General features: G+C 44.9%; 1 protein-coding gene across 4 annotated transcripts in view; it reads right to left on the bottom strand.

Moving 5' to 3' along the window:
* Positions 1-26,606, bottom strand: part of LOC311134567 (F-box only protein 11) — a 41,347-nt gene that overhangs the window by 2,335 nt on the left and 12,406 nt on the right. The window contains exons 2-19 of one of the 4 annotated variants that reach the window (XR_014613705.1): positions 14,844-14,974; positions 14,054-14,135; positions 13,620-13,791; positions 11,269-11,398; positions 10,852-10,935; positions 9,712-9,844; positions 9,431-9,537; positions 8,389-8,500; positions 7,423-7,529; positions 7,180-7,317; positions 5,349-5,566; positions 5,013-5,193; positions 4,670-4,792; positions 4,419-4,504; positions 3,653-3,729; positions 3,131-3,385; positions 654-761; positions 435-485 (exon numbers count right to left, since the gene is read on the bottom strand). Coding sequence is in view for 3 of the 4 variants with exons in the window: in XM_084168274.1 (XP_084024400.1) it covers positions 377-485; positions 654-761; positions 3,131-3,385; positions 3,653-3,729; positions 4,419-4,504; positions 4,670-4,792; positions 5,013-5,193; positions 5,349-5,566; positions 7,180-7,317; positions 7,423-7,529; positions 8,389-8,500; positions 9,431-9,537; positions 9,712-9,844; positions 10,852-10,935; positions 11,269-11,398; positions 13,620-13,791; positions 14,054-14,135; positions 14,844-14,974 (2,353 nt within the window). In the remaining variant the exon portion in view is untranslated. Of the gene's footprint in view, positions 1-376; positions 486-653; positions 762-3,130; positions 3,386-3,652; positions 3,730-4,418; positions 4,505-4,669; positions 4,793-5,012; positions 5,194-5,348; positions 5,567-7,179; positions 7,318-7,422; positions 7,530-8,388; positions 8,501-9,430; positions 9,538-9,711; positions 9,845-10,851; positions 10,936-11,268; positions 11,399-13,619; positions 13,792-14,053; positions 14,136-14,843; positions 14,975-26,606 lie in introns of all 4 variants that reach the window. The other 3 variants (XM_084168275.1, XM_084168274.1, XM_084168276.1) reach the window with 3 other exon arrangements.

Below are 26,606 nucleotides of genomic sequence, written 5' to 3'. Positions count from 1 at the left end.
GTTACATCCATTAAAGTGGACAGATGGGGCCTGTTCCACAAAGATGGATCAATGAGTCCAACATTGCTTAAAATAACTATCTTTTTGAGAAATACAGACTTAAAATTGACAAAAGTAGCATTGTCAATAAACCAGAAAATCAAGAGTTATATGTGGCTGTTTATCAAAGTTTGCTGACTAACTTCATAATCCTGCTTTCTGGAATATTCCACTGGATGAAGATCTCTATCGCTTCCCTCTATCTATCTATATATCCAGATATGTGTAGAGATCTCTCTCTATATATCCAGATATGTGTAGAGATCTTTCTCCATCTCTCTATATATCCAGATATGTGTAGAGATATCTATACACACACAGGGTAAGAAATTATTACCTGTAAAAATCGTGCATTGGATAGCTGGTGTAACTGGAAATCTTGTACAGGCACTGACCTCTGCTCACAGCTTTTTCAATGGCATCTTGATTGTTCATTATTTTGTTATCTGGGTGGGGATACGGGGGGGAGGGTGGATCAGACCAGGTACAGATAAGAAAAAGTCAAGAGGAGGCAATTTAAGAGAATTCAAAACCATCATTTTGCCAAAGAGACTGACCATATGTAGTTCCTACAATGTTAGATTCCAGTAATAAAACAACACGTTCTCGTTTACCTTTCATTGTAACGTTGACACCCGATGCGAGAAACAACCCTCCAAAGCGGTTGTTGAAGATCTGATTGCCCTCCAGGGTTGCCGTGGCATGATTGGTGATCTCAATACCTGGTGGACAGAGAAACAGAGACAAACTGGTCAGGATCAGCATCTGAGAGGATTTCATTAGTATAATATGGTGAAACTTCCACCTAGCCTATCAGAGGACAAGGTGGAGATACACTATATATACAAAAGTATGTGGACACCCCGTCAAATTAGTGGCTATTTCAGCCACACCCGTTGCTGACAGGTGTATATCGAGCACAAAGCCATGCAATCTCCATAGACAAACATTGGCAGAAGAATGGCCTTACTGAAGAGCTCAGTGACTTTCAACATGGCACCGTCATAGGATGCCACCTTTCCAACAAGTCAGTTCGTCAAATTTCTGCTCTGCTAGAGCTGCCCTGGTCAACTGTAAGTGCTGTTATTGTGAAGTGGAAACGTCTAGGAGCAACAACGGCTCAGCCGTGAAGTGGTAGGCCACACAAGCTCACAGAATGGGACCGCCGAGTGCTGAAACGCGTAAAAATCGTCTGTCCTCGGTTGCAACACTCACTACCGAGATCCAAACTGCCTCTGGAAGCAATGTCAGCACAATAACTGTTCGTCGGAAGCGTCATGAAATTGGTTTCCGAGCAGCCGCACACAAGCCTAAGATCACAATGCCAAGCATCGGCTGGAGTGGTGTAAAGCTCGCCGACATTGGACTCTGAAGCAGTGGAAACGCGTTCTCTGGAGTGATGAATCACGCTTCACCATCTTGCAGTCCGACGGACTAATTGGGGTTTGGCGGATGCCAGGAGAACGCTACCTGCCCCAATGCATAGTGCCAACTGTAAAGTTTGGTGGATGAGGAATAATGGTCTGGGGCTGTTTTTCATGGTTCGGGCTAAGCCCCTTAGTTCCAGTGAAGGGAAATCTTTACGCTACAGCATACAATGACATTCTAGACGATTCTGTGCTTCCAACTTTGTGGCAACAGTTTGGGGAAGGCCCTTTCCTGTTTCAGCATGACAATGCCCCCGAGTACAAAGCAAGGTCCATACAGAAATGTTTTGTCGAGATCGGTGTGGAAGAACTTGACTGGCCTGCACAGAGCCCTGACCCAACCCCATCGAACACCTTTGGGATGAATTGGAACGCCGACTGCGAGCCAGGCCAACATCAGTGCCCAACCTCACTAATGCTCTTCTGGCTGAATGGAAGCAAGTCCCTGCGGCAATGTTCCAACATCTAGTGGAAAGCCTTCCCAGAAGAGTGGAGGCTGTTATAGCAGCAAAGGGGGGACAATATTATATTAATGCCCATGATTTTGGAATGAGATGTTCGACGAGCAGGTGTCCACATACTTTTGGTCATGTAGTGTATTACCGTGTCCATTTGGGATTGGGCCCCACTCTGTCTTCAATTAACCCAATGAGTCCCACCCACCGCAACGCTGGCACCATTTGGACTTCTAACCCCTTTTAAACATTGTGTGTTGGAGCTACAGACTGGGTTGCACCATTGGATCTGGGTTGCACCATTGGATCTGGGTTGTACCATTTGGATTCGTCCATTTCTTCTGCATCCGTTGGTACCAACCATTAGTCTGTGTGATTAAAGGGGGCTGACTAGAGCTGTGTTTGTGAGACAAGGGTGGATCCTGGGTCTTTTTACAAAAACGTCTGTAGAGTCTGAATGGTTTGAGCCACAAACTATTAAAAGCCATCTATGAAAAGCTGGGACTCTCACGAACATGTAACGTAATGTTTTGCTCTATGACGCTAACAAGCTACACAAGAGTCGTTAGAAGGTAAGGGGTTCTTCTACATAGAAGACCATAGGAAATTCCAGGACATATTGTCTATAATACTGTAATTAACTCACATAGTTGCTGTCACAAACTCCAAACAGTTGTCACTGACTAGTTGGACATTCATTTCCCAGGAAGCAAACCATTTCTGTACTTACAGCATTCATATGAATTCATTTTTATCAGGTTTTTGCTTTAGAGGACATTGTTTTTTTATAGTCAATAAAACTCATGAATGCAACGGTTTATGTGAAATTGTTTTGTGTTCTACTTCAACCTGGTCGTCCTGAAAAGAACATGATAAAACACTTAATTGTGAGGCTAAATATAAATACTGGACATGCAGATAAATGAAAGTCAGATAAATGAAAAGCCGTTTTTGTCTGGAGTCTTGTGACTGATAGGGTTAACATTTACCAATGACTGTCTATTAATCACAAGGATTCAAAGCAAAATACTGCTCGGTCATACTTAATAGGCACACAAGGTAAAATATATATTTTTGCAACAGAAAATGAGCATTTCTTATTGGACCAATCCAGGTAGTCCCTCCCCCTTTCAGTCTGCTTTCCTTCATATGGTGCCTAATGAACACAACCCTGGACTGAACCCTGCTTTCTAGCATAGCGTTTCCCACCTGCAGCGAAGCCGTCAAATATCCTGTTCTTCCTCAGGATGGGATGGCTGTTGGTGCTGATGAGGACTCCTGCCTGGGCGTTCCTGAAGATATCGTTCTCCTCCAGTAAACCTCGTCCTCCGTTGAATATACAGATCCCTCCGTCTCTCCCGTCGTGGATCTTATTCCTCCGGAGGGTGGGGTTGCTGTCCGTCTTTATCCACACCCCTGCCATGGCGTTGTCAAAGATCTCATTGTCTTCAATGAAGCCCAAACCTGAAACAGAGTCAAGATATCAGCCAAGAGGTCTCCCTTCCATTTATCATGGTTAGAGAGTTCATGAGGGAGCATTTGAGTGAAAGGAATTTGATGGAGTCACTCCACTCAGAACCTGTGAATCCAGGGTGTCTTCACTGTTCTGCATCATGAATTTCATGTAGAAAAGGTACACTTTCTGAAGAAAAGATGTGCTTGCTTCACCCCTCTCCAGACAACATCAAGCTGAGAGGAGAATGGATGGATAAAGAACAGTTGGTTTCTCACCTGAGTTGTAAACCAGAATACCTCCATTTTGACCTCCCCAGATCTTGTTCCGTCTGATTTTGGGATTGCTTCCAGTTCTGTTACAGTGGGAAACATTAACCAACAAATCAATCAATGCATATAATTAAAAATCAATAGTATCACAAAAGTGCATAGCAATGTGACAAATCATCCATGAAATGCCTTTTATTACAACAGCAACATGCACTACATTATTTACACAGGTTGTCAGTAGATCCCATAGTGTGGTTGTCAGTAGATCCCATAGTGTGGTTGTCAGTAGATCCCATAGGGTGGTTGTCAGTAGATCCCATAGGGTGGTTGTCAGTAGATCCCATAGGGTGGTTGTCAGTAGATCCCATAGGGTGGTTGTCAATAGATCCCATAGGGTGGTTGTCAGTAGATCCCATAGGGTGGTTGTCAGTAGATCCCATAGGGTGGTTGTCAATAGATCCCATAGGGTGGTTGTCAATAGATCCCATAGGGTGGTTGTCAATAGATCCCATTGTGTGGTTGTCAGTAGGTCCCCTTGTGTGGTTGTCAGTAGATCCCATTGTGTGGTTGTCAGTAGATCCCATTGTGTGGTTGTCAGTAGATCCCATTGTGTGGTTGTCAGTAGATCCCATTGTGTGGTTGTCAGTAGATCCCATTGTGTAGTTGTCAGTAGATCCCATTGTGTGGTTGTCAGTAGATCCCATTGTGTGGTTGTCAGTTGATCCCATTGTGTGGTTGTCTATTCATTTTGAGTTCTAGCCCTTTCACTGACCTGATTTGAACTCCAGAGTACATGTGGTTGTAGATATCATTGTCCTCCAACACTCCATGGCCGTTGTCATAGAAGTAAACGCCAACCTGTATGACCCACAAGACAAGAGGGGAGGTGGGAGTGTTTAGTTTGCAGATTATTGGCAAATTTCACTCATTCATTCATCTGTGGGAGATGAGTGGCCCATAGAGCCAACTGAACAGACAGACTGGTCTCTCTCTCTTGGGCGGTTTCTCTCTCCATGTCCATACCTGTTTCCCACTGTGTATCCTGTTCCTCCTGAGGACAGGTGTGCTTCCGGTGGTCACCCAGACTCCTGCCAGCGTGTTGCTGTACACCTCGTTCTCCTCGATCACCCCCTGTCCCTTTTCGTGCTACAGGGGAGAGACACGAATTACATTACTAACATCCTTCTCCTCTGTCAGTCCGCTGCCTACTGTTTCAAGGTTTGTTTAAACCCTAACATGGTGGGCTAATAGTGGTTAAATATGCTCAAGGATTGCAGATAAACCACAGCTATAAGCTTCATAAGTACTACACGTGATTACGTGCTTTAAATACACATTTAAAAAGGTTCTAAAAAGGTCTACTTACCACATAGATGCCCCCGTGCTGTCCGTCGTGGATCTTATTGTGTCGTACGATAGGGCAGCTGTTCGTCCTGATCTGGATCCCTGCCAAGGCATTACCGTAGATATCATTCCCCTCGATGAGGCCTCGGCCGTCACCGAATATGTAAACGCCACCCTGGTTACCGTTGAAGATGGCGTTACCCCTGTGATTGACACAATGTGGAGAAATGTCACCATTGACTATCCACTTACACATCAGCATCAATTCAACTTAATATGGATAATGCATAATGGACAAAGGGAGGGAAGACGGAGACAAAGAGAGAGAGAGAAAGTATTTGACCGAAACCCCACTGACCTTATTGTAGGATCGCTGTTGGAGGTGACCCACACTCCAGCAAAGTTGTTTGCATAGATCTTGTTCTCGATGAACTGTCCTCGGCCCTTCTCGTGCACGTAGATCCCTCCTGTTTGTCCGTGGTGGATCTCACAGCGCACCACTGTGGGGTTGGCGTACGCCTTCACCTCAAAGCCAGCTATGCGGTTCCTGTGGATGTTGCAGCTCTCAAAGTAGCCCTGCAGGAGGACAGAGTCACGTCAGTAATAATAAATCAGAATACCATGGCTATTTCTCAAGTCATCTTCTCTCGATTCGTCAGATCATCACTCCTCCTTTTCAAAAGCATTGGAGAAGAACGTCACAGGAAAGGAACCTTGGACCTTCTCCTATAATACAGTTGAGAAGAGCAAGTTGTTAAAAAAACGTTTATTTCCTATTGAGAAAATGACCTCAATCCGATGTCTTGTGTAACCAAAAGCTAGTGTGAGGAGGAATACATTTCCCTGTTTTTAAAAGCTCTGGATGAAGGTTTATGTAACTCAAACCAGTGGTGGGTCTTCAAAACCTAAAGGCGGATTCAACCGGAAGGCAACACTTCTCTTCAAGAACAAGAATGGCTGCAGACTGAGTATTTACAGCAGAAAGACAGTTTGATAAGCCAGCTGAGTGTCTACAGTAGAAACCAAGGTTCTTCCTCAATTCTTCTTTCCTCATTACATTGCATACGCTCCTCAAAACACATTGGAGAAGAAGGTCAGAGGGGAGGGATCTTGGACATTCTCCTACAATACAACTGACAAGGAAGCAAGAGGACGCAAGGCCTCTAGTCACAACTGTAGACCAGACCAATATGGAGCGTCATCTCAGTGGTAGTCAGACCAGACCAATATGGAGCGTCATCTCAGTGGTAGTCAGACCAGACCAATATGGAGCGTCATCTCAGTGGTAGTCAGACCAGAACAATATGGAGCGTCATCTCAGTGGTAGTCAGACCAGACCAATAGTGTCATCTCAGTGGTAGTCAGACCAGAACAATATGGAGCGTCATCTCAGTGGTAGTCAGACCAGACCAAGTGTCATCTCAGTGGTAGTCAGACCAGACCAATAGTGTCATCTCAGTGGTAGCCAGACCAGACCAATAGTGTCATCTCAGTGGTAGTCAGACCAGACCAATAGTGTCATCTCAGTGGTAGTCAGACCAGACCAATAGTGTCATCTCAGTGGTAGTCAGACCAGACCAATAGTGTCATCTCAGTGGTAGTCAGACCAGACCAATAGTGTCATCTCAGTGGTAGCCAGACCAGACCAATAGTGTCATCTCAGTGGTAGTCAGACCAGACCAATAGTGTCATCTCAGTGGTAGTCAGACCAGACCAATAGTGTCATCTCAGTGGTAGTCAGACCAGACCAATAGTGTCATCTCAGTGGTAGTCAGACCAGACCAATAGTGTCATCTCAGTGGTAGTCAGACCAGACCAATAGTGTCATCTCAGTGGTAGTCAGACCAGACCAATAGTGTCATCTCAGTGGTAGCCAGACCAGACCAATATGGAGCGTCATCTCAGTGGTAGCCAGACCAGACCAATATGGAGCGTCATCTCAGTGGTAGTCAGACCAGACCAATAGTGTCATCTCAGTGGTAGTCAGGCCAGACCAATAGTGTCATCTCAGTGGTAGCCAGACCAGACCAATAGTGTCATCTCAGTGGTAGCCAGACCAGACCAATATGGAGCGTCATCTCAGTGGTAGCCAGACCAGACCAATATGGAGCGTCATCTCAGTGGTAGTCAGACCAGACCAATAGTGTCATCTCAGTGGTAGTCAGACCAGACCAATAGTGTCATCTCACCATGCCGTGGTCGAAGGTGAAGACACCCACGTCTCTGCCGTGGTGGATGTGGTTCCGTCTGATGATTGGGTTGCCATGGTTTTTCACCCAGATCCCTGCCAGAGCGTTGTTGGAGATTTCATTGTCTTCGTAGATTCCCTGGGAACGCAGAAGGAGTGGCAGAGTTTCACAGCACAATCTTGGAAATGGGATGATTTGAGGAATCAAGTGCCATATGGAAAGAGCGGTGTGTGTGTTACCTACCTGTGCATGGTCGGTGATGTAAAGCCCCACGTTCTCACAGTCGCTGATGTTGCAGTGTTTGATGGTGGGACAAGCGCCCTGGCCGCTCACACAGACCGCTGAGCCCACTGAAACCAACAGGTGTAGAGCCAGCCAGGTGAGCATGGTGGAACCCGGTATATCCACTACACTCCTCAGACAGATACCCACCCACTGTCTCAATTCCATGTGTGGAAGACACTGTCAAAATACCTAGCATAGCTCCAGCAATATTTTTAAGAGAAGCGCCATATGAGCTATGATCACTATAATACATTTAGGTGTCATGATAATTAGACTGCACTAGGTAGGTCTGAGATGCTAAGCCTACCCTTAGTGAAAGGCAGGTAGGTCTGAGATGCTAAGCCTACCCTTAGTGAAAGGCAGGTAGGTCTGAGATGCTAAGCCTACCCTTAGTGAAAGGCAGGTAGGTCTGAGATGCTAAGCCTACCCTTAGTGAAAGGCAGGTAGGTCTGAGATGCTAAGACTACCCTTAGTGAAAGGCAGGTAGGTCTGAGATGCTAAGCCTACGCTTAGTGAAAGGCAGGTAGGTCTGAGATGCTAAGCCTACCCTTAGTGAAAGGCAGGTAGGTCTGAGATGCTAAGCCTACCCTTAGTGAAAGGCAGGTAGGTCTGAGATGCTAAGCCTACCCTTAGTGAAAGGCAGGTAGGTCTGAGATGCTAAGCCTACCCTTAGTGAAAGGCAGGTAGGTCTGAGATGCTAAGCCTACCCTTAGTGAAAGGCAGGTAGGTCTGAGATGCTAAGCCTACCCTTAGTGAAAGGCAGGTAGGTCTGAGATGCTAAGACTACCCTTAGTGAAAGGCAGGTAGGTCTGAGATGCTAAGACTACGCTTAGTGAAAGGCAGGTAGGTCTGAGATGCTAAGACTACGCTTAGTGAAAGGCAGGTAGGTCTGAGGAGAGATGGAGACATTGTGTTGTAAGGTACCTGTGCAAGTGCTGCGTATGATGCAGTGGTCAATGATGGGGCTGCAGTTGACTGTAATCTCCAGACAGTGGTGGGCGTTGTGGTGCTGGGCAGACTTATCATCAGGATTAAACTAGAGGCAGACAAACATAAGGGGTTAGTTTATTACATAGGACCACGATAGGAGTAATTCATAACATATGACTAACAACCACAACTGATATCATGTCAACACTTCCCTTTGTTTGATGAGGACCAGTGTACAGAGTCAATATGACAATATGATGAGGACCAATGTACAGAGTCAATATGATGAGGACCAGTGTACAGAGTCAATATGATGAGGACCAGTGTACAGAGTCAATATGACAATATGATGAGGACCAGTGTACAGAGTCAATATGACAATATGATGAGGACCAGTGTACAGAGTCAATATGACAATATGATGAGGACCAGTGTACAGAGTCAATATGATGAGGACCAGTGTACAGAGTCAATATGATGAGGACCAGTGTACAGAGTCAATATGACAATATGATGAGGACCAGTGTACAGAGTCAATATGATGAGGACCAGTGTACAGAGTCAATATGACAATATGATGAGGACCAGTGTACAGAGTCAATATGACAATATGATGAGGACCAGTGTACAGAGTCAATATAACAATATGATGAGGACCAGTGTACAGAGTCAATATGACAATATGATGAGGACCAGTGTACAGAGTCAATATGATGAGGACCAGTGTACAGAGTCAATATGATGAGGACCAGTGTACAGAGTCAATATGACAATATGATGAGGACCAGTGTACAGAGTCAATATGACAATATGATGAGGACCAGTGTACAGAGTCAATATGACAATATGATGAGGACCAGTGTACAGAGTCAATATGACAATATGATGAGGACCAGTGTACAGAGTCAATATAACAATATGATGAGGACCAGTGTACAGAGTCAATATGACAATATGATGAGGACCAGTGTAGAGTCCAGGCATACACCAACAGTCAGCTAGGCCTATATTACATAAGTAATGGATAAGACCTCACCTTGATGGTCATGTAGCCAACGTATGCATCCTCTGAGCCCTCCATGAAGACAAATGTTGAGTCTCTGGTGTTCTCAATGATCACTTTGTCTGCTACTTTACCAGATGCTGTTGAAACATTTATGGCATTGGGGGTTAACAGGGCAGGGCAAAAGATAACGTCGGGCTAAAAGTGTCCAGCAAAGATAATCAATAAACCATGTTAAAAGGTCAAGTGGGGTAGATAGACGGGGAACAGACGGTGTACGGTACAGAAAAACAATGGACAGAACGAATACGTACCAGCTCCGATCATTGTGATGGGTGACTCAATGTAGATCCACTCGTCAGTGTAGACCCCAGAGTGGACGAATATGAGTCCGTCAAAGTGGGCTTCCTGAACACCTCCCAGGGCATCCTCGATGGTGTCATAGTACTGAGGAAGAGGCAGCATAGAGAAGTGTGTTACAGCAAAGTCCCAGTGAACTCATGATGACCAATCACTCAATAACAACCCCCAGAACTAAAAGGTTAGGCCTATATCAATACAAATACATTACATTTCTATAGCGCCTCAACATCAGATATAATAATTAATAATGTATTACATTTCTATAGTACCTCTAACAGATATAATAATTAATAATGTATTACATTTCTATAGCACCTCTTAAATCAGATATAATAATTAATGTATTACATTTCTATAGTACCTCTAACATCAGATATAATAATTAATACAAATAATGTATTACATTTCTATAGCACCTCTAACATCAGATATAATAATTAATAATGTATTACATTTCTATAGTACCTCTAACATCAGATATAATAATTAATACAAATAATGTATTACATTTCTATAGCACCTCTAACATCAGATATAATAATTAATAATGTATTACATTTCTATAGTACCTCTAACATCAGATATAATAATTCATACAAATAATGTATTACATTTCTATAGCGCCTCTAACAGATATAATAATTAATAATGTATTACATTTAATGGAAGCTTCTCTAACATCAGATATAATAATCAATTACATTTCTATGGCACCTTTCATAGAATCTCAAAGCGCTTCAAGAGCAAAAAACAAAGCAGCAATATATCAGGACAGGTCAACCAATAGAGGACAAGTCTCTGAAAGCTGCATCCTCTGGAGATGGAGCGGGTCAGTTCATGGCTTGAGCGGAGAGAGCTGGTCAGTGGATGGTAGATGATGGAGTCTGCTGATGATATTGTAGTTCAGAGTAGTAGCCAGTCGTCCTCTCTACGAGCCCTCTGCCTCAGCACTGCTGGATTCCTCTGTCTACCATTCCTCTCACACTTCAGGCAATGGAGATTCTTCATTCAGTGTGCATTTTAGTCCAGGACTAGGCTTCATCGGTGTCAAGAAAACTGGCCCTTACACTCTCTCAAACAAACACACTTACAAGCATGTTCTCTCTTCCTTTGTATCTGGCAGGATTACTGTAGAAGTGTTCTGCGAAGCCTGGCTTTACGTGTGCTCCTTTATACTGTAAACACAAAAAGAACAATGAATCTGGCCGTTATTATAGCACAGTAATACTAATGGTGGGATTCCTTCTAGAATCACAACAATCTCACGTTCTTTCACTCCACTGGAACTTTACTTGCACCAAATAATTAGAATTACTGGGACTCTACAGTGTTCTTGCATTCATACGTCTGTACAAGCTGTTGACTGTTTTAGCAGCAGTAGTAGTATCTATATGGTTGAGTAACAGTAACTCTTAGGAGAGTGAGGGTTTACAGAGGTCAGAGGTGAGAGGTGAGTGAGTAACAATAAGGACAGTGTGGGTATAGAGGTCATGGGGTCGTAGTCCTACCAGCTGCTGAAAGCTCTCCTTCCACGGGTTAGGCTGCTCGTACTCCTCTGGGTTAATCTGGAAGAACTTCCCCGCCTCAGGATGCATCATAGGACGCGTGTACTCAAACACCTCCATGTACAGCCTCTTCCTGTGAAGAAAAGCAAGGCACAGCCAGACACCATCAGACAGGGTTACTTGAAGCGATAACACACTGGAGGGGAAGACAGTGCGTGTCCCAGATTGGATCCATTGCATTTGGTTGAAGATACCCAGATTAAGACAACGTAATAATTCCATGCGGAAGCTTTGAAAAAAACCGTTATGGGGCCGTTGCTAACTAGCATCGCTGGTCCCATTGTTTACAATTCTTCCTAATTTATGTAAAGCATTACGGGACATTAGAATCCTCGTCCTACCCTTTAATCTTCAACCTAGCTTTGCTCCTATGGGTACACTTGCAATAGCTACCTGTCCACCCATTATGTCATCGACTTAAATGGGAAGGTCCAATCTATAGATTATATTTCTATGGTCTCACCATCCAGCCAACTAGCCAAGCGGACAGCCAGCCAACTAGCCAAGCGGACAGCCAGCCAACTAGCCAAGCGGACAGCCAGCCAACTAGCCAAGCAAACAGACAGCCAACTAGCCAGCCAACTAGCCAAGCAGACAGCCAGTCAACTAGCCAAGCAGACAGCCAGTCAACTAGCCAAGCAGACAGCCAGTCAACTAGCCAAGCAGACAGCCAGCCAACTAGCCAAAAAGACAGCCAGCCAACTAGCCAAGCAGACAGCCAGCAAACTAGCCAACCAACTAGCCAAGCAGACAGCCAACCAACTAGCCAGCCAACTAGCCGGCCAACCAGCCAAGCAGACGGCCAGCCAACCAGCCAAGCAGACAAGCCAACCAACTAGCCAAGCAGACAGCCAACCAACTAGCCAGCCAACTAGCCGGCCAACCAGCCAAGCAGACGGCCAGCCAACCAGCCAAGCAGACAAGCCAACCAACCAGCCAAGCAGACAACCAGCCAACTAGTCAAGTAGACAGCCAGCCAACTAGCCAAGCAGCCGGCCAGCCATCTAGCCGGCCAGCCATCTAGCCAAGCAGACGGCCAGCCATCTAGCCGGCCAGCCAACTAGCCAAGCAGACGGCCAGCCAACCAGCCAAGCAGACGGCCAGCCAACCAGCCAAGCAGACGGCCAGCCAACCAGCCAAGCAGACGGCCAGCCAAGCAGACGGCCAGCCAACCAGCCAAGCAGACGGCCAGCCAACCAACCAACTAGGCAAGCAGACAGCCAACTAGCCAGCGGACAGCCAGCCAACTAGCCAGCGGACAGCCAGCCAACTGTCTCCTGAGTGGCGCAGTGGTCTAAGGCACTGCATCCCAGTGCTAACTGTGCCACTAGAGATCCTGGTTCGAATCCAGGCTCTGTCGCAGCCGGCCGCGACCGGGAGACTCATGGGCGGCGCACAATTGGCCCAGCGTCGTCCAGGGTAGGGGAGGGAATGGCCGGCAGGGATGTAGCTCAGTTGATAGAGGATGGCGTTTGCAACGCCAGGGTTGTGGGTTCGTTTCCCACGGGGGGCCAGTATAAAAATTAAAAAAATATGTATTCACTAACTGTAAGTCGCTCTGGATAAGAGCGTCTGCTAAATGACGTAAATGTAGCCAAGCGGACAGCCAGCCAACTAGCCAAGCGGACAGCCAGCCAACTAGCCAAGCGGACAGCCAGCCAACCAACCAGCCACGCAAACAGCCAACCAGCCACGCAAACAGCCAACCAACCAACTAGCCAAGCGGACAGCCAGCCAACTAGCCAAGCGGACAGCCAGCCAACTATTCAAGCGGACAGCCAGCCAACTATTCAAGCGGACAGCCAGCCAACTAGCCAAGCGGACAGCCAGCCAACTAGCCAAGCGGACAGCCAGCCAACTAGCCAAGCGGACAGCCAGCCAACTAGCCAAGCGGACAGCCAGCCAACTATTCAAGCGGACAGCCAGCCAACTAGCCAAGCGGACAGCCAGCCAACTAGCCAAGCGGACAGCCAGCCAACTAGCCAAGCGGACAGCCAGCCAACTAGCCAAGCGGACAGCCAGCCAACTAGCCAAGCGGACAGCCAGCCAACTAGCCAAGCGGACAGCCAGCCAACTAGCCAAGCGGACAGCCAGCCAACTAGCCAAGCGGACAGCCAGCCAACTAGCCAAGCAGACAGCCAGCCAACTAGCCAAGCAGACAGCCAACCAGACAGTCAACCAACCAACCAAGCAGACAGCCAACCAACCAAGCAGACAGCCAACCAACCAAGCAGACAGCCAACCAAGCAACCAGACAGCCAGAGAGACAACGGGATAGCCAAACAGCCACTCACCAGAGGATGGGGTCATTGGCCAGTTCGCTGAAGCGTTTGCAGACACATGCTGCGCGACACAGGTCCTGCTCCAGCAGGTAGGAGAAGATCTTCAGAACCACTTCGTCTGGCAGCTTCTCCTGGAGGTAGTGCTCTGCTGGAGCTGCTAGTTGTGAACACAACCAGAGGGACTCTTAATTAATGGAGGAGATATTCACACATCCAAAATAATAACAGGAGATAGACAGAAACAAGGTCCAATACAGAGCAGGGGCATTTTTAACCTCCAATTCTCATAACATGTTAATGACCAAAACATTTGTCCTTTGTTTTACTGTACTGTGTACATCATTGTTGTCTTTTAAAGACTATTGGAAGATTATCCTGAGATGGGCTAAAAGAGATACTAATAAATACAAAATAAACAAAAACAGACTTTTAGACTATTCTTTTACCTGTTAAATCTTGAGACTTTCCCGACACTCTGGCACGCTTTGCCCGATGGCCAAAGTCTTCTGTGGCTGAAGTGGAAGCACCCTGCGCATAGAACGAGAAACAGATTGTTATAAGCCTTGACAGCTGACACCTTTTGCTAGACCAGACCATGGTCATCTGCTTAAAAACAACCGTATCAATATTTCAGCTTTGTTTTCAATAAATCAAGTTCTTCAATTAATCACCACCGCTAGTGAAATACTAATCAATTATACAAAGAGGAAAGATTAATTATCAAATTCAGCCCGTGGGTAAAAGGGAGCCTCGTGCTAAAGAAGACACCATTGTGGGTGGAATGCTGATATTGCTCACTAGTCTATGTCAGAATACAGCTTTTTGCAATATTTCTTTATAACCAGTGGCACTCAGTCCAAGTTAGGTGAGCTGATTCATTACGGCAGATCCATTTTCAGCAGGCAAACAGATAGAAATGTCATGAGTAGAGCTGACATGATACATTATTCTACATGTCAGAGACACAATGTTTATTCTACATAACAGATTTATATCTGAACATTCCACAATGCTGTGTCTTGTTGAAGGTGCAGCAGAAGCCCATCATACCCCTTTTACCCAGGACCCAACCGAGGACACAGAATGACCCACCACCTCTTGGTGACTCAGGCAACTAGCCATTGTTAAATATTATGTGCCGTCTTTCCACATACATCACACATAGGCTGTGTCCAAAATGGCACCCTATTCCCTATAGGGAGCCATTTTGGAACGCATCCCATACTATTGACTCACTTCCATGTTAGTCTTTGCTGGACACGCTGCTGTTCTCTTGGGTAGTAGAGACTTTCTTCGAAGTTGGTACGGACTATTCTGAGCTCCTGGACCGGATTCTTCTGCAACCATCTCTGCAGGGACGTCCTCATCTGGAGAGGAGAGGAAGAGAGGACAGTCAAAACAACCATCTCTGCAGGGACGTCCTCATCTGGAGAGGAAGAGAGTACAGTCAAAACAACCATATCTCAGAGTTTGATACTGCGACCAAAACAGTCGCTTTTGCAACCGTTTGACTTGGCAGTGCGACACACATTTTGAATATACCAACTTTCTGAAGAGGAAACAACGGCAGGGGAATTGTGGGGTGCGTATGGGGCCTATATGTCTACCACTGTGTAGCTGTTAGCGACGCTAATGACAGCCTAACATCTTCGGGTAGATGGAAATGCAATTAAAAGGTAACTACAAAGTAGCCTCTGCCTACATGGCAGAATCATTATTATTTGTATCAATCCAGTGGCCATTTGTTTTGAAATCTCCATCACAAGTGCGCTACAGACATGGGTGGTAAATTGAATTAAAATTACCTAAATTATATAGCCTTATTAGCCTACTCCCGTCTGTACAGAAATAAATAAAATCACTCAAAATAGGCTACTACACCAGAAAGCATGATTTGGCCATAGAGGATCATTAGCTTTTTAAAAACGATAATAAGCTGTGGATTGTTTTAAATGGCAGATAGCCTACAGACGGATGGGCCCACAATTTGGGCAGCGCGCATGGCAAATACCAAATAGTTGATTGTTGAGTTGCGACTGTCAGTGAAAAGCAGAGACCTAGCCAGACATGTCGCAATATTTCATCATAGTTTGGAAAGCAAATGGCTATTACTGTAAAGAGAAGACAATGAAAAGACTAATCTGTATTTTATAGTTGGCAGAATTCTCAACTTAATTGATTGAACAGTACAGCCCCCGCTAACTCAACTCTGGACCTCGAAGCCAGTTCCATTGCATTTTTTCATTGCGCCCCTCTAATCAGGGACTGATTTAGACCTGGAACACCAGGTGTGTGCAATTCATTTTCAGGTAGAAAAGAAAACCAGCAGCCTCCGGACCTCGTCGGGTAAGAGTTGAGTACCCTTGATATAGCCCATCTTATTGGCTCCAGCGGAGGGCATCGACCATATCCCCGGTGAATACGCATATTCACTATCATTGTTGGGTCAGTGCCACTTGAGAGTTCGCTTTTGGACAATAATTTCCTCCTCCAGGTTAGATGGATGTCATATTGTACGCTATTTGTGGCTCCCCTTCTCGTAGGCTTATTATATGGATCAGACAACGTTTTTATTGATCTGTTTGTCATTGTCAGCAGAGTAGGCTACCCTGTAATTCGTGTCGTATTAAAAAAGATTCTGAGAATGTCTCCAGTAAAATAAAGTGTAGTAGAATTGCAAGAAACGTATCTGAGATAGCAGGGATGGGCAACTCCATTCTTCGGGGGCCGGAGTGGTGTCACTTTTTCCCCCCATCCCTAGCAAACACAGCAAACTAAACTAATTGCATTCTAAACTGAAGACCACTATTAGTTGATTATTGGAGTCAGGTGTGTTAGCTGGGGCAAAAGTGTGACACCAAATCAGTCCACCGAGGACTGGAGTTGCCCATCCCTGGCCTATAGCCTAGCCCTACACCAGTACGCGCTCAGCCATGCAGTTTAAATTATGACGATCCGATCTACACATCACATTAGGAATAGTCGGCCACCTCAGAGGAGGACCATCCTCCTCAGTGAATGTCATAAAAATAAAAAGTGAAACATTTAAAAACAGTACGATAAAACTATACTAAATATATTCACATATCACCAAATAATTGATTAAAACACAGTTTTGCAATGAAGGTCTACAGTAGCCTCAGCAGCACTCTGTAGGGTAGCACCATGGTGGAGCCGGAGGACAGCTAGTTTCCTCTGGGTACATTGACTTCAATACAAAACCTAGGAGGCTCTTGATTCTCACCCACTCCCATAGACATACACAGTAATTATGACAACTTCCAGAGGACGTCCTCCAACCTATCAGAGCTCTTGCAGCATGAACTGACATTGTCCACCCAATCAAAAGATCAGAGAATGAATCTAGTACTGAAAGCATAGGCTATAGCTAGCTAGCACTGCAGTGCATACAATGTGGTGAGTAGTTGACAAAGAGAGACAATAGTTGAACAGTTTTGAACAATTAAGGGGAGAGAGAGAGCTATATTATTTTATTTATTTTTTACCTTCACTTTGCTAGCAAATGCAGCTAGCTAGTTTAGCCTACTCAAACAACCGGCTCAAACAGAGAGGGATGCTATGTTAGCTAGCTGGCCATCCAACATTGGAACTCTTCCAAGTCAGGGTAAGCTTTTGGTTTGATTAATTTATTGCCACCGGGCCAGCCGGTGTAACTGCTAAACTGCTTGCTGACTGTACACTGTACTGCATGATTGCAGTATGACATTTACGTCATTTAGCAGATGCTCTTATCCAGAGCGACTTACAGTTAGTGAGTGCATACATTTTTCATACTGACATGACAATGATGTAGGCTGTGTGTAGCGGTTAACGGTAACGATACAGTTTGAAGGTTTGGCTTGGAAAGGTTTTTTCGCCTGGTCACAGACAGCTAATGTGTTGTGCACTGAAGTCCACAAGCGAAGGGAAAAGGTGAGAGGAGGAGAGCGGATAGATGGTTGCGAGAAGGAATTACATACACAGACAACGAGCAAAGTGATCGTACTGTTTTTATGTGGCTGCTATGAAAGTTAACCGTTTGTGTGTGATCAGGGGTGTATTCATTCCGCCGATTCTGTTGAAAAACGTTTCTTAAATGGAAGCAAACAAAATGGGGATAAACATACCTGAATTTGTCCAATAGAAACTGTTGGACTAATGATTACACCCTAGATCAGCTAGATGCAAGCAAGAGAGTGCAAGGCGGTATTGAATGTGTCACTGTCACCTTGATTACTAAAATGACTAAAAACCTCATGATGGGTACAGGGAAAATGTGTGTATCATGTAGTAGCCTAAACCTATGGATGTTACATTGAACTGGGTGAATGGAATATGAATGACAGTCATCCAACATGCTGTAATAGAAATAAGGCCATGGTCATAAAACATTTTTATCATCCTCCCTCATCCTATGCACCACCGACTGCCACTGCTACACACACACGCTCTCAAAAACAGAGCCATAACAATGATCATAGTAAACCATTCACACTCAATCCAATACAACTTCATTTTTCCTGTGACATAATTTGTGTGAAGTAACCTTGTTTATAAAAGAGAACTGGTAAATAAGAGTACAGGGCTAGAATGAAACAGAGGCTAGTCCTTAGAACTCTGCATAGGATACGACTAGTAGAAATGCCAGACTATGGCTGCACTGCAGTGAGCTACATTTCCTTTGCACAGCTCAAAAATCTTTAACAGAGAAGAGTTCTATAAGTCAGCCTGCTTCTCATATCTCTATGACTGACAGCAGAGTATTTGGCCACATTGCATTCCTCTGCAGTCAAGCGAGGAGTCCCTGCTGTGGATCCATAAATGAAGCAGCGAGTAAATGACATCCCTGCAGCTACGGGCACTTGAGTTCCCATTCACAACCTCTCTGGCTCTTCCTCAGTTACTGTACACCCACATGTCTGGACTGAAGCTTTTAAATAGTGAGCCAAAATGTTTTCAGTAATTTTATTTCCATGACTGATCAAAACGTGTTTACTCATGGCTCTCTTGTCCCTCTGCAACAGACATATGGTGAGCAATTACATTATGCTCACCATAATATGTTTGGAACATGGAATCACAATAAAATGACATTATCGAACCGCAATACATATTGTATCAGCACCTAAGTATCATGATATCGTGAGGTCCCTGGCAATTCCCAGCCCTAAGCAACCCCCAATCCCCATACCTCTCACACTGCTTACCCTTGGTCGGTCACTGTCTGAGGTGAAATCACAAACTAAATCACACAAACAAAACGGTTGAGCAGGAGAAACATCAAATGGGTGAAAAATCTTTACAAACACAAAGTAGAAAGTAATGTGCTTACCATTCCACATGTAGGCCTAATGCCAATATAATGCAAATACGGTCACCATGTTCATTTGGGACTAGGGATTAACACAGGGAACCGGGATCTAGGCTTGGGCAATATACCGTTTACCGGGGTATTTCGAAATACCAACGGTATGATTTTCAAAACCATAAGAAAACAAAAAACTACGCCACTGCTTATAACTATAAAAAATCTAAGATGTGTCAAATAAATTATAGCCAGCTCAGGGCTCCAGCTATGCAATTGGTTTGCTAACTTGCTAGCTAAGTGCTAAAATGTCAAGATCAAGTTTCTTGGTTACAGCAGACATATTGAATCCCCGCCTGGATCAAGATCCCTGTTGCCTTAATTGTTTTGTGCATCAACAAAAATAAAGTTACAATAATTTTTTGGGGAAATAGCACCCCTTGTGTGCACTTCCGGTAATACCGTATACCCCGGTATGGTAGAGAAATGGTATGACGGTTTGAAAATCTGGATACCGCCCAACCCTAGCGGGATCCCGAGATTTACCAACCAAGCTCTTTCCTGATTGCCGTGAAAATATGTACATATGCAAAAATATGCATGCGCCAATATCTGCATGAAACTGACGTTTTACTATCTGGCTTCATTCACATAGACCAGTGATCACAATGCTAGCATCCTACCTATTTAGGCTACCTAAGAAAAGTAACCAATAGAAAATGTCACTTGCATGGTTTATTACTTGCGATGGTGACTTTCATGAAACTGTCTGTGTGAAACCATTGACTACCATAACCCCCCCCCCCCCTTCGGGTTCTCATAGGACATGTCATGCCAACTGAACGTGACCCTGCCTGTTGAGTTTGCCTTCCCCCCACCCGTCATGGTGGGGGGAACGGAGCAGGTGACAGAACCCAGGGGACCAGGATAGCATGACCAGAGACAAATGGATGGTGTTGTGTGTGCTGATCATAGAATTACTAGAATCTGAAAAAAAGCCTTCTCACTAATTCTAATTCTCCTCTCCCCTTTAACATGTGATAGCATTGGCTATCCTCCCCTTTAACTGTAGTCATTTCTCACTAACTTGACCACTGTGGTCTTCAATCTCTGTCTTCAGGTTCCTTGACAGTAGAGCTGCACGATATGGGCAAAAAAATCAAATAGCATTTTTGTGTTTTTACCAAATATTGCGATTTGACTTGCGAAATAGATCATAACACTTGATATGGGCAAAAAGTGAACTGAGTGAACTGTTGGAATCATGGAAATAGAATGATTTATAATAAGTGGGAAGAAGCATCGTTCTTGTTTGGAACAATCTGTTGACTGCATTTGACCTAACGGAACAGCATGCAAACTTCTAGTGAATCTAAAAGTGAGGAGGAAGAACTGCTGCTCGAGTGACAGGGGGCGGGGCTTGGTGTGTCTGGGAAGCAAACTATAAATGGAGTAAACTACACAAAGTACACGTGGCTGAGAGGCCTTTCAGAATATTGCATGCCATATGGATATTGCACGTCAATATTGCTGAGGACTAAATACATTTAGATGAGTTACAAAGATCTCCCTAGATGGTAGCAACAACAGAACCAGCCTCTATCCTATCATGTCTCTGCAAGCAGCAGCTTCATGACCAGGGCATAAAATTAACACCCGACAAATGTGGGTAGATATAGGTATTGGCGGGTAAGAATGTCTACTTCACCAGCCACGTTGGCAGGTGGTCAATTTGCAGGGCTCTACATTCGCATTTGTGAATAGTCAAGTATGAACATATGTGCGTGTTGCAATTTCAAGCAGAAAAATGCTGAAGTAGCTGTTTTCAAAGTATTCTGCTGTTTTGTTTCATAGCTGCTAATCACACAAAGAAATAGGACTCCTACATCCCCCCTCGTGCAGCAACAGCTTTGCACACTGAGTGAAGCGCTGATATTCATTTATGGAGGCGCTGCCACAGGCATTAACATTGGTCTAATTTACCTCAAGTCAGAAAAGTGAGACTTTATCCTCGTGTTTCTTGGCTATTTACATTGTTGTGTTCACAAGCTAGGTTGTTATTCAATGTTAGTTTGAATTTGCTGCTTCCACTGATAGTGAAGAGACACCGTCTACTACTAGTCACATCACAAATCTCTCACACACCTCCAGTGGCCCAATTACCACGGTAACCTCCCACCCTTAAAGGGGCAGCTGAACATTTTGTCTCATCTGTTATTTTGGTTAAAAGAACAAATTAAATTAAATTGAGCAATACACCACATTACTTCTTACTAATAAATGTATTGTTCTGGAAACATTACAAAGCATGGTCATCAGTTTTTTAAATGTAATTATGGTGAAAGATTATTTTGGCTGGTAAAAAATCTGAGAGGCTGGTAGATTCTCATCTACCTGCCACCGTGGCTGGTGGAACAAAAAGTTAATTTTAGGCCCTGTTCATGACTACTGAACTCTTCTGAGGAGAGATCAGATTCTAGGCCTGACGATCAGGAGCAGGCCGAGCAGCAATAAAGAGTTAAGAGCCGTTTGGGGGCATAGGCTAAGGGCAACGCAAACAATCAAGAACAGCAATGATTCCAGACCAGTCCTTCCCACTACTAAACTTCTAATCCGCAAACAATCAAGAACAGCAATGATTCCAGACCAGTCCTTCCCACTACTAAACTTCTAATCCGTGACAGTCACTAGGTCCAAAGACCATTACATCATCAAAACCACATCGTAGTTTCAGAGGCAGCAGGTCAGAAAGTTTCACCAGAAAAGCCACGTCTTATGCCTGGAAGACATAGTACAAACGATTCACAACAACATGACAATGATAGTAGCCTGAACGGTCAGTTGTACAAACAAGATACGGCAAATCAGCTCGCTTGGTGAACTAGGCTACCCCTCAGGTCATCAGGGTCAGAATGTCTATGTATGTGTACACTGTGTAATTGGGTCACACAGACAGACCCTGTGAAACCTTCCCTGTCGGTTTGTATCAAGCCTAACCATAGACATACATAAGCTACATCAAATGATTGTAGGCCTACAAAGAGGCATATAGATAGATACATATGGCTCTGGGCCAATATACACCCAGTGGTCAGTTTATTAGGTACACCCCATTCAAGAAAATGGTTTGCTCCTACAGCCAGTCACGTGGCCGTGGTTTGCAATATGAAGCAGGCAGACAGGCATCCAGTTACTGTTCCATTGAACATTAGAATGGGCAAAACTAGTGACCTAAGCAACTTTGAGCGTGGTATGACCGTTGGTGCCAGGCGCGCCGGTTCCATTATCTCAGAAACGGCCGGCCTCCTGGGCTTTTCACTCACTACAGTGTCTAGGGTTTACCGAGAATGGTGCGACAAACAAAAAACATCCAGTCAGCAGCAGTGCGGTGGGGCAAAACAGCTCGTTGATGAGAGAGGTCGAGGGAGAATGGCAAGGATCGTGCAAGCTAACAGGCGGGCCAGAAACAGGCAAATAATGGCGTGCAGAACGGCATCTCGGAACACAACTCATCAGTCCTTTTCACGGATGGGCTATTGCAGCAGACGACCACACCGGGCTCCCCTCTTATCAACTAAAAACAAGAAGAAGCAGCTCCAGTGGGCACGCGATCACACCACTGGACAATTGAGGAGTGGAAAAACAGCGCCTGGTCCGACTTGGCGTAAGTAGCATGAGGCCATGGCCCCATTCTGCCTGGTGTCAACGGCCTAGGGAAGGTTTTCCTGGCACACGTTAGGTCCCTTGATACCATTGGAACAACGTTTCCATGTCCCGGATAATTCAGGCTGTTCTGGAGACAAAGGAGGGCCCCGACCCGGTACTAGATGGGCGTACCTGATAAACTGAGTGTATGTATGTATGTATGTATGTATGTATGTATGTATGTATGTATGTATGTATGTATGTATGTATATATATATATACACACACACACACACACAGTGAGGGAAAAAAAGTATTTGATCCCCTGCTGATTTTGTACGTTTGCCCACTGACAAAGAAATGATCAGTCTATAATTTGAATGGTAGGTTTATTTGAACAGTGAGAGACAGAATAACAACAAAAAAATCCAGAAAAACGCATGTCAAAAATATTATGAATTGATTTGCATTTTAATGAGGGAAATAAGTATTTCTGGATTTTTTTTGTTGTTATTCTGTCTCTCACTGTTCAAATAAACCTACCATTCAAATTATAGACTGATCATTTCTTTGTCAGTGGGCAAATGTACAAAATCAGCAGGGGATCAAATACTTTTTTCCCCTCACTGTGATATACACAGTGGGGAAAAAAAGTATTTAGTCAGCCACCAATTGTGCAAGTTCTCCCACTTAAAAAGATGAGAGGCCTGTAATTTTCATCATAGGTACACGTCAACTATGACAGACAAATTAAGATTTTTTCCCCCAGAAAATCACATTGTAGGATTTTTTATGAATTTATTTGCAAATTATGGTGGAAAATAAGTATTTGGTCACCTACAAACAAGCAAGATTTCTGGCTCTCACAGACCTGTAACTTCTTCTTTAAGAGGCTCCTCTGTCCTCCACTCGTTACCTGTATTAATGGCACCTGTTTGAACTTGTTATCAGTATAAAAGACACCTGTCCACAACCTCAAACAGTCACACTCCAAACTCCACTATGGCCAAGACCAAAGAGCTGTCAAAGGACACCAGAAACAAAATTGTAGACCTGCACCAGGCTGGGAAGATTGAATCTGCAATAGGTAAGCAGCTTGGTTTGAAGAAATCAACTGTGGGAGCAATTATTAGGAAATGGAAGACATTTCTCCCTCGATCTGGGGCTCCACGCAAGATCTCACCCCGTGGGGTCAAAATGATCCCAGAACCACACGGGGGGACCTAGTGAATGACCTGCAGAGAGCTGGGACCAAAGTAACAAAGCCTACCATCAGTAACACACTACGCCGCCAGGGACTCAAATCCTGCAGTGCCAGACGTGTCCCCCTGCTTAAGCCAGTACATGTCCAGGTCCGTCTGAAGTTTGCTGGAGTGCATTTGGATGATCCAGAAGAGGATTGGGAGAATGTCATATGGTCAGATGAAACCAAAATAGAACTTTTTGGTAAAAACTCAACTCGTCGTGGTTGGAGGACAAAGAATGCTGAGTTGCATCCAAAGAACACCATACCTACTGTGAAGCATGGGGGTGGAAACATCATGCTTTGGGGGTGTTTTTCTGCAAAGGGACCAGGACGACTGATCCGTGTAAAGGAAAGAATGAATGGGGCCATATATCGTGAGATTTTGAGTGAAAACCTCCTTCCATCAGCAAGGGCATTGAAGATGAAACGTGGCTGGGTCTTTCAGCATGACAATGATCCCAAACACACCGCCCGGGCAACGAAGGAGTGGCTTCGTAAGAAGCATTTCAAGGTCCTGGAGTGGCCTAGCCAGTCTCCAGATCTCAACCCCATAGAAAATCTTTGGAGGGAGTTGAAAGTCCGTGTTGCCCAGCGACAGCCCCAAAACATCACTGCTCTAGAGGAGATCTGCATGGAGGAATGGGCCAAAATTCCAGCAACAGTGTGTGAAAACCTTCTGAAGACTTACAGAAAACGTTTGACCTGTGTCATTGCCAACAAAGGGTATATAACAAAGTATTGAGAAACTTTTGTTATTGACCAAATACTTATTTTCCACCATAATTTGCAAATAAATTCATTAAAAATCATACAATGTGAAAATCTCATTTTGTTTATCATAGTTGACGTGTACCTATGATGAAAATTACAGGCCCCTCTCATCTTTTTAAGTGGGAGAACTTGCACAATTGGTGGCTGACTAAATACTTTTTTTCCCCACTGTGTGTGTGTGTGTGTGTGTGTATATATATATATATATATATATACATATACATACACACACATACATACACACACTGCTCAAAAAAATAAAGGGAACACTTAAACAACACAATGTAACTCCAAGTCAATCACACTTCTGTGAAATCAAACTGTCCACTTAGGAAGCAACACTGATTGACAATACATTTCACATGCTGTTGTGCAAATGGAATAGACAACAGGTGGAAATTATAGGCAATTAGCAAGACACCCCCAATAAAGAAGTGGTTCTGGAGGTGGTGACCACAGACCACTTCTCAGTTCCTATGCTTCCTGGCTGATGTTTTGGTCACTTTTGAATGCTGGCGGTGCTTTCACTCTAGTGGTAGCATGAGACGGAGTCTACAACCCACACAAGTGGCTCAGGTAGTGCAGCTCATCCAGGATGGCACATCAATGCGAGCTGTGGCAAGAAGGTTTGCTGTGTCTGTCAGCGTAGTGTCCAGAGCATGGAGGCGCTACCAGGAGACAGGCCAGTACATCAGGAGACGTGGAGGAGGCCGTAGGAGGGCAACAACCCAGCAGCAGGACCGCTACCTCCGCCTTTGTGCAAGGAGGAGCAGGAGGAGCACTGCCAGAGCCCTGCAAAATGACCTCCAGCAGGCCACAAATGTGCATGTGTCTGCTCAAACTGTCAGAAACAGACTCCATGAGGGTGGTATGAGGGCCCGACGTCCACAGGTGGGGGTTGTGCTTACAGCCCAACACCGTGCAGGACGTTTGGCATTTGCCAGAGGAGACCAAGATTGGCAAATTTGCCACTGGCGCCCTGTGCTCTTCACAGATGAAAGCAGGTTCACACTGAGCACATTTGACAGACGTGACAGAGTCTGGAGACGCCGTGGAGAACGTTCTGCTGCCTGCAACATCCTCCAGCATGACCGGTTTGGCGGTGGGTCAGTCATGGTATGGGGTGGCATTTCTTTGGGGGGGCCGCACAGCCCTCCATGTGCTCGCCAGAGGTAGCCTGACTGCCATTAGGTACCGAGATGAGATCCTCAGACCTCTTGTGAGACCATATGCTGGTGCGGTTGGCCCTGGGTTCCTCCTAATGCAAGACAATGCTAGACCTCATGTGGCTGGAGTGTGTCAGCAGTTCCTGCAAGAGGAAGGCATTGATGCTATGGACTGGCCCGCCCGTTCCCCAGACCTGAATCCAATTGAGGATGGAGCATGTCTCGCTCCATCCAACAACGCCACGTTGCACCACAGTGTCCAGGAGTTGGCGGATGCTTTAGTCCAGGTCTGGGAGGAGATCCCTCAGGAGACCATCCGCCACCTCATCAGGAGCATGCCCAGGCGTTGTAGGCAGGTCATACAGGCACGTGGAGGCCACACACACTACTGAGCCTCATTTTGACTTGTTTTAAGGACATTACATCAAAGTTGGATCAGCCTGTAGTGTGGTTTCCACTTTAATTTTGAGGGTGACTCCAAATCCAGACCTCCATGGGTTGATAAATTTGATTTCCATTGATCATTTTTGTGTGATTTTGTTGTCAGCACATTCAACTATGTAAAGAAAAAATTATTTAATAAGATTATTTCATTCATTCAGATCTAGGATGTGTTGTTTAAGTGTTCCCTTTATTCTTTTGAGCAGTGTATATATATATGAGGTTTATATAAATCATTGAGACAGTCTGTTGTTTCCTGAGGGAATGAACCCTATGACAAAAGTTGGGAGAGATACAACAGATTAAAGTTCAGCCTTCTAGCAATGTTGCACAGAGCCTTCTAGTGTCTATGCGTAGGCACAGCAGTGTTCTACAGGGGTCGCGTTAACGCACAATTCTTTGTTTTCACAAAGAAGAAAAAAAAC

This window comes from Coregonus lavaretus, assembly GCF_964263955.1.
Source record: "Coregonus lavaretus genome assembly, chromosome: 1".
In the NCBI taxonomy this organism is placed as follows: Eukaryota; Metazoa; Chordata; class Actinopteri; order Salmoniformes; family Salmonidae; genus Coregonus; species Coregonus lavaretus.
Note: the sequence above shows the minus strand (reverse complement) of the source record. Positions and strands in the feature narration are given on the sequence as shown.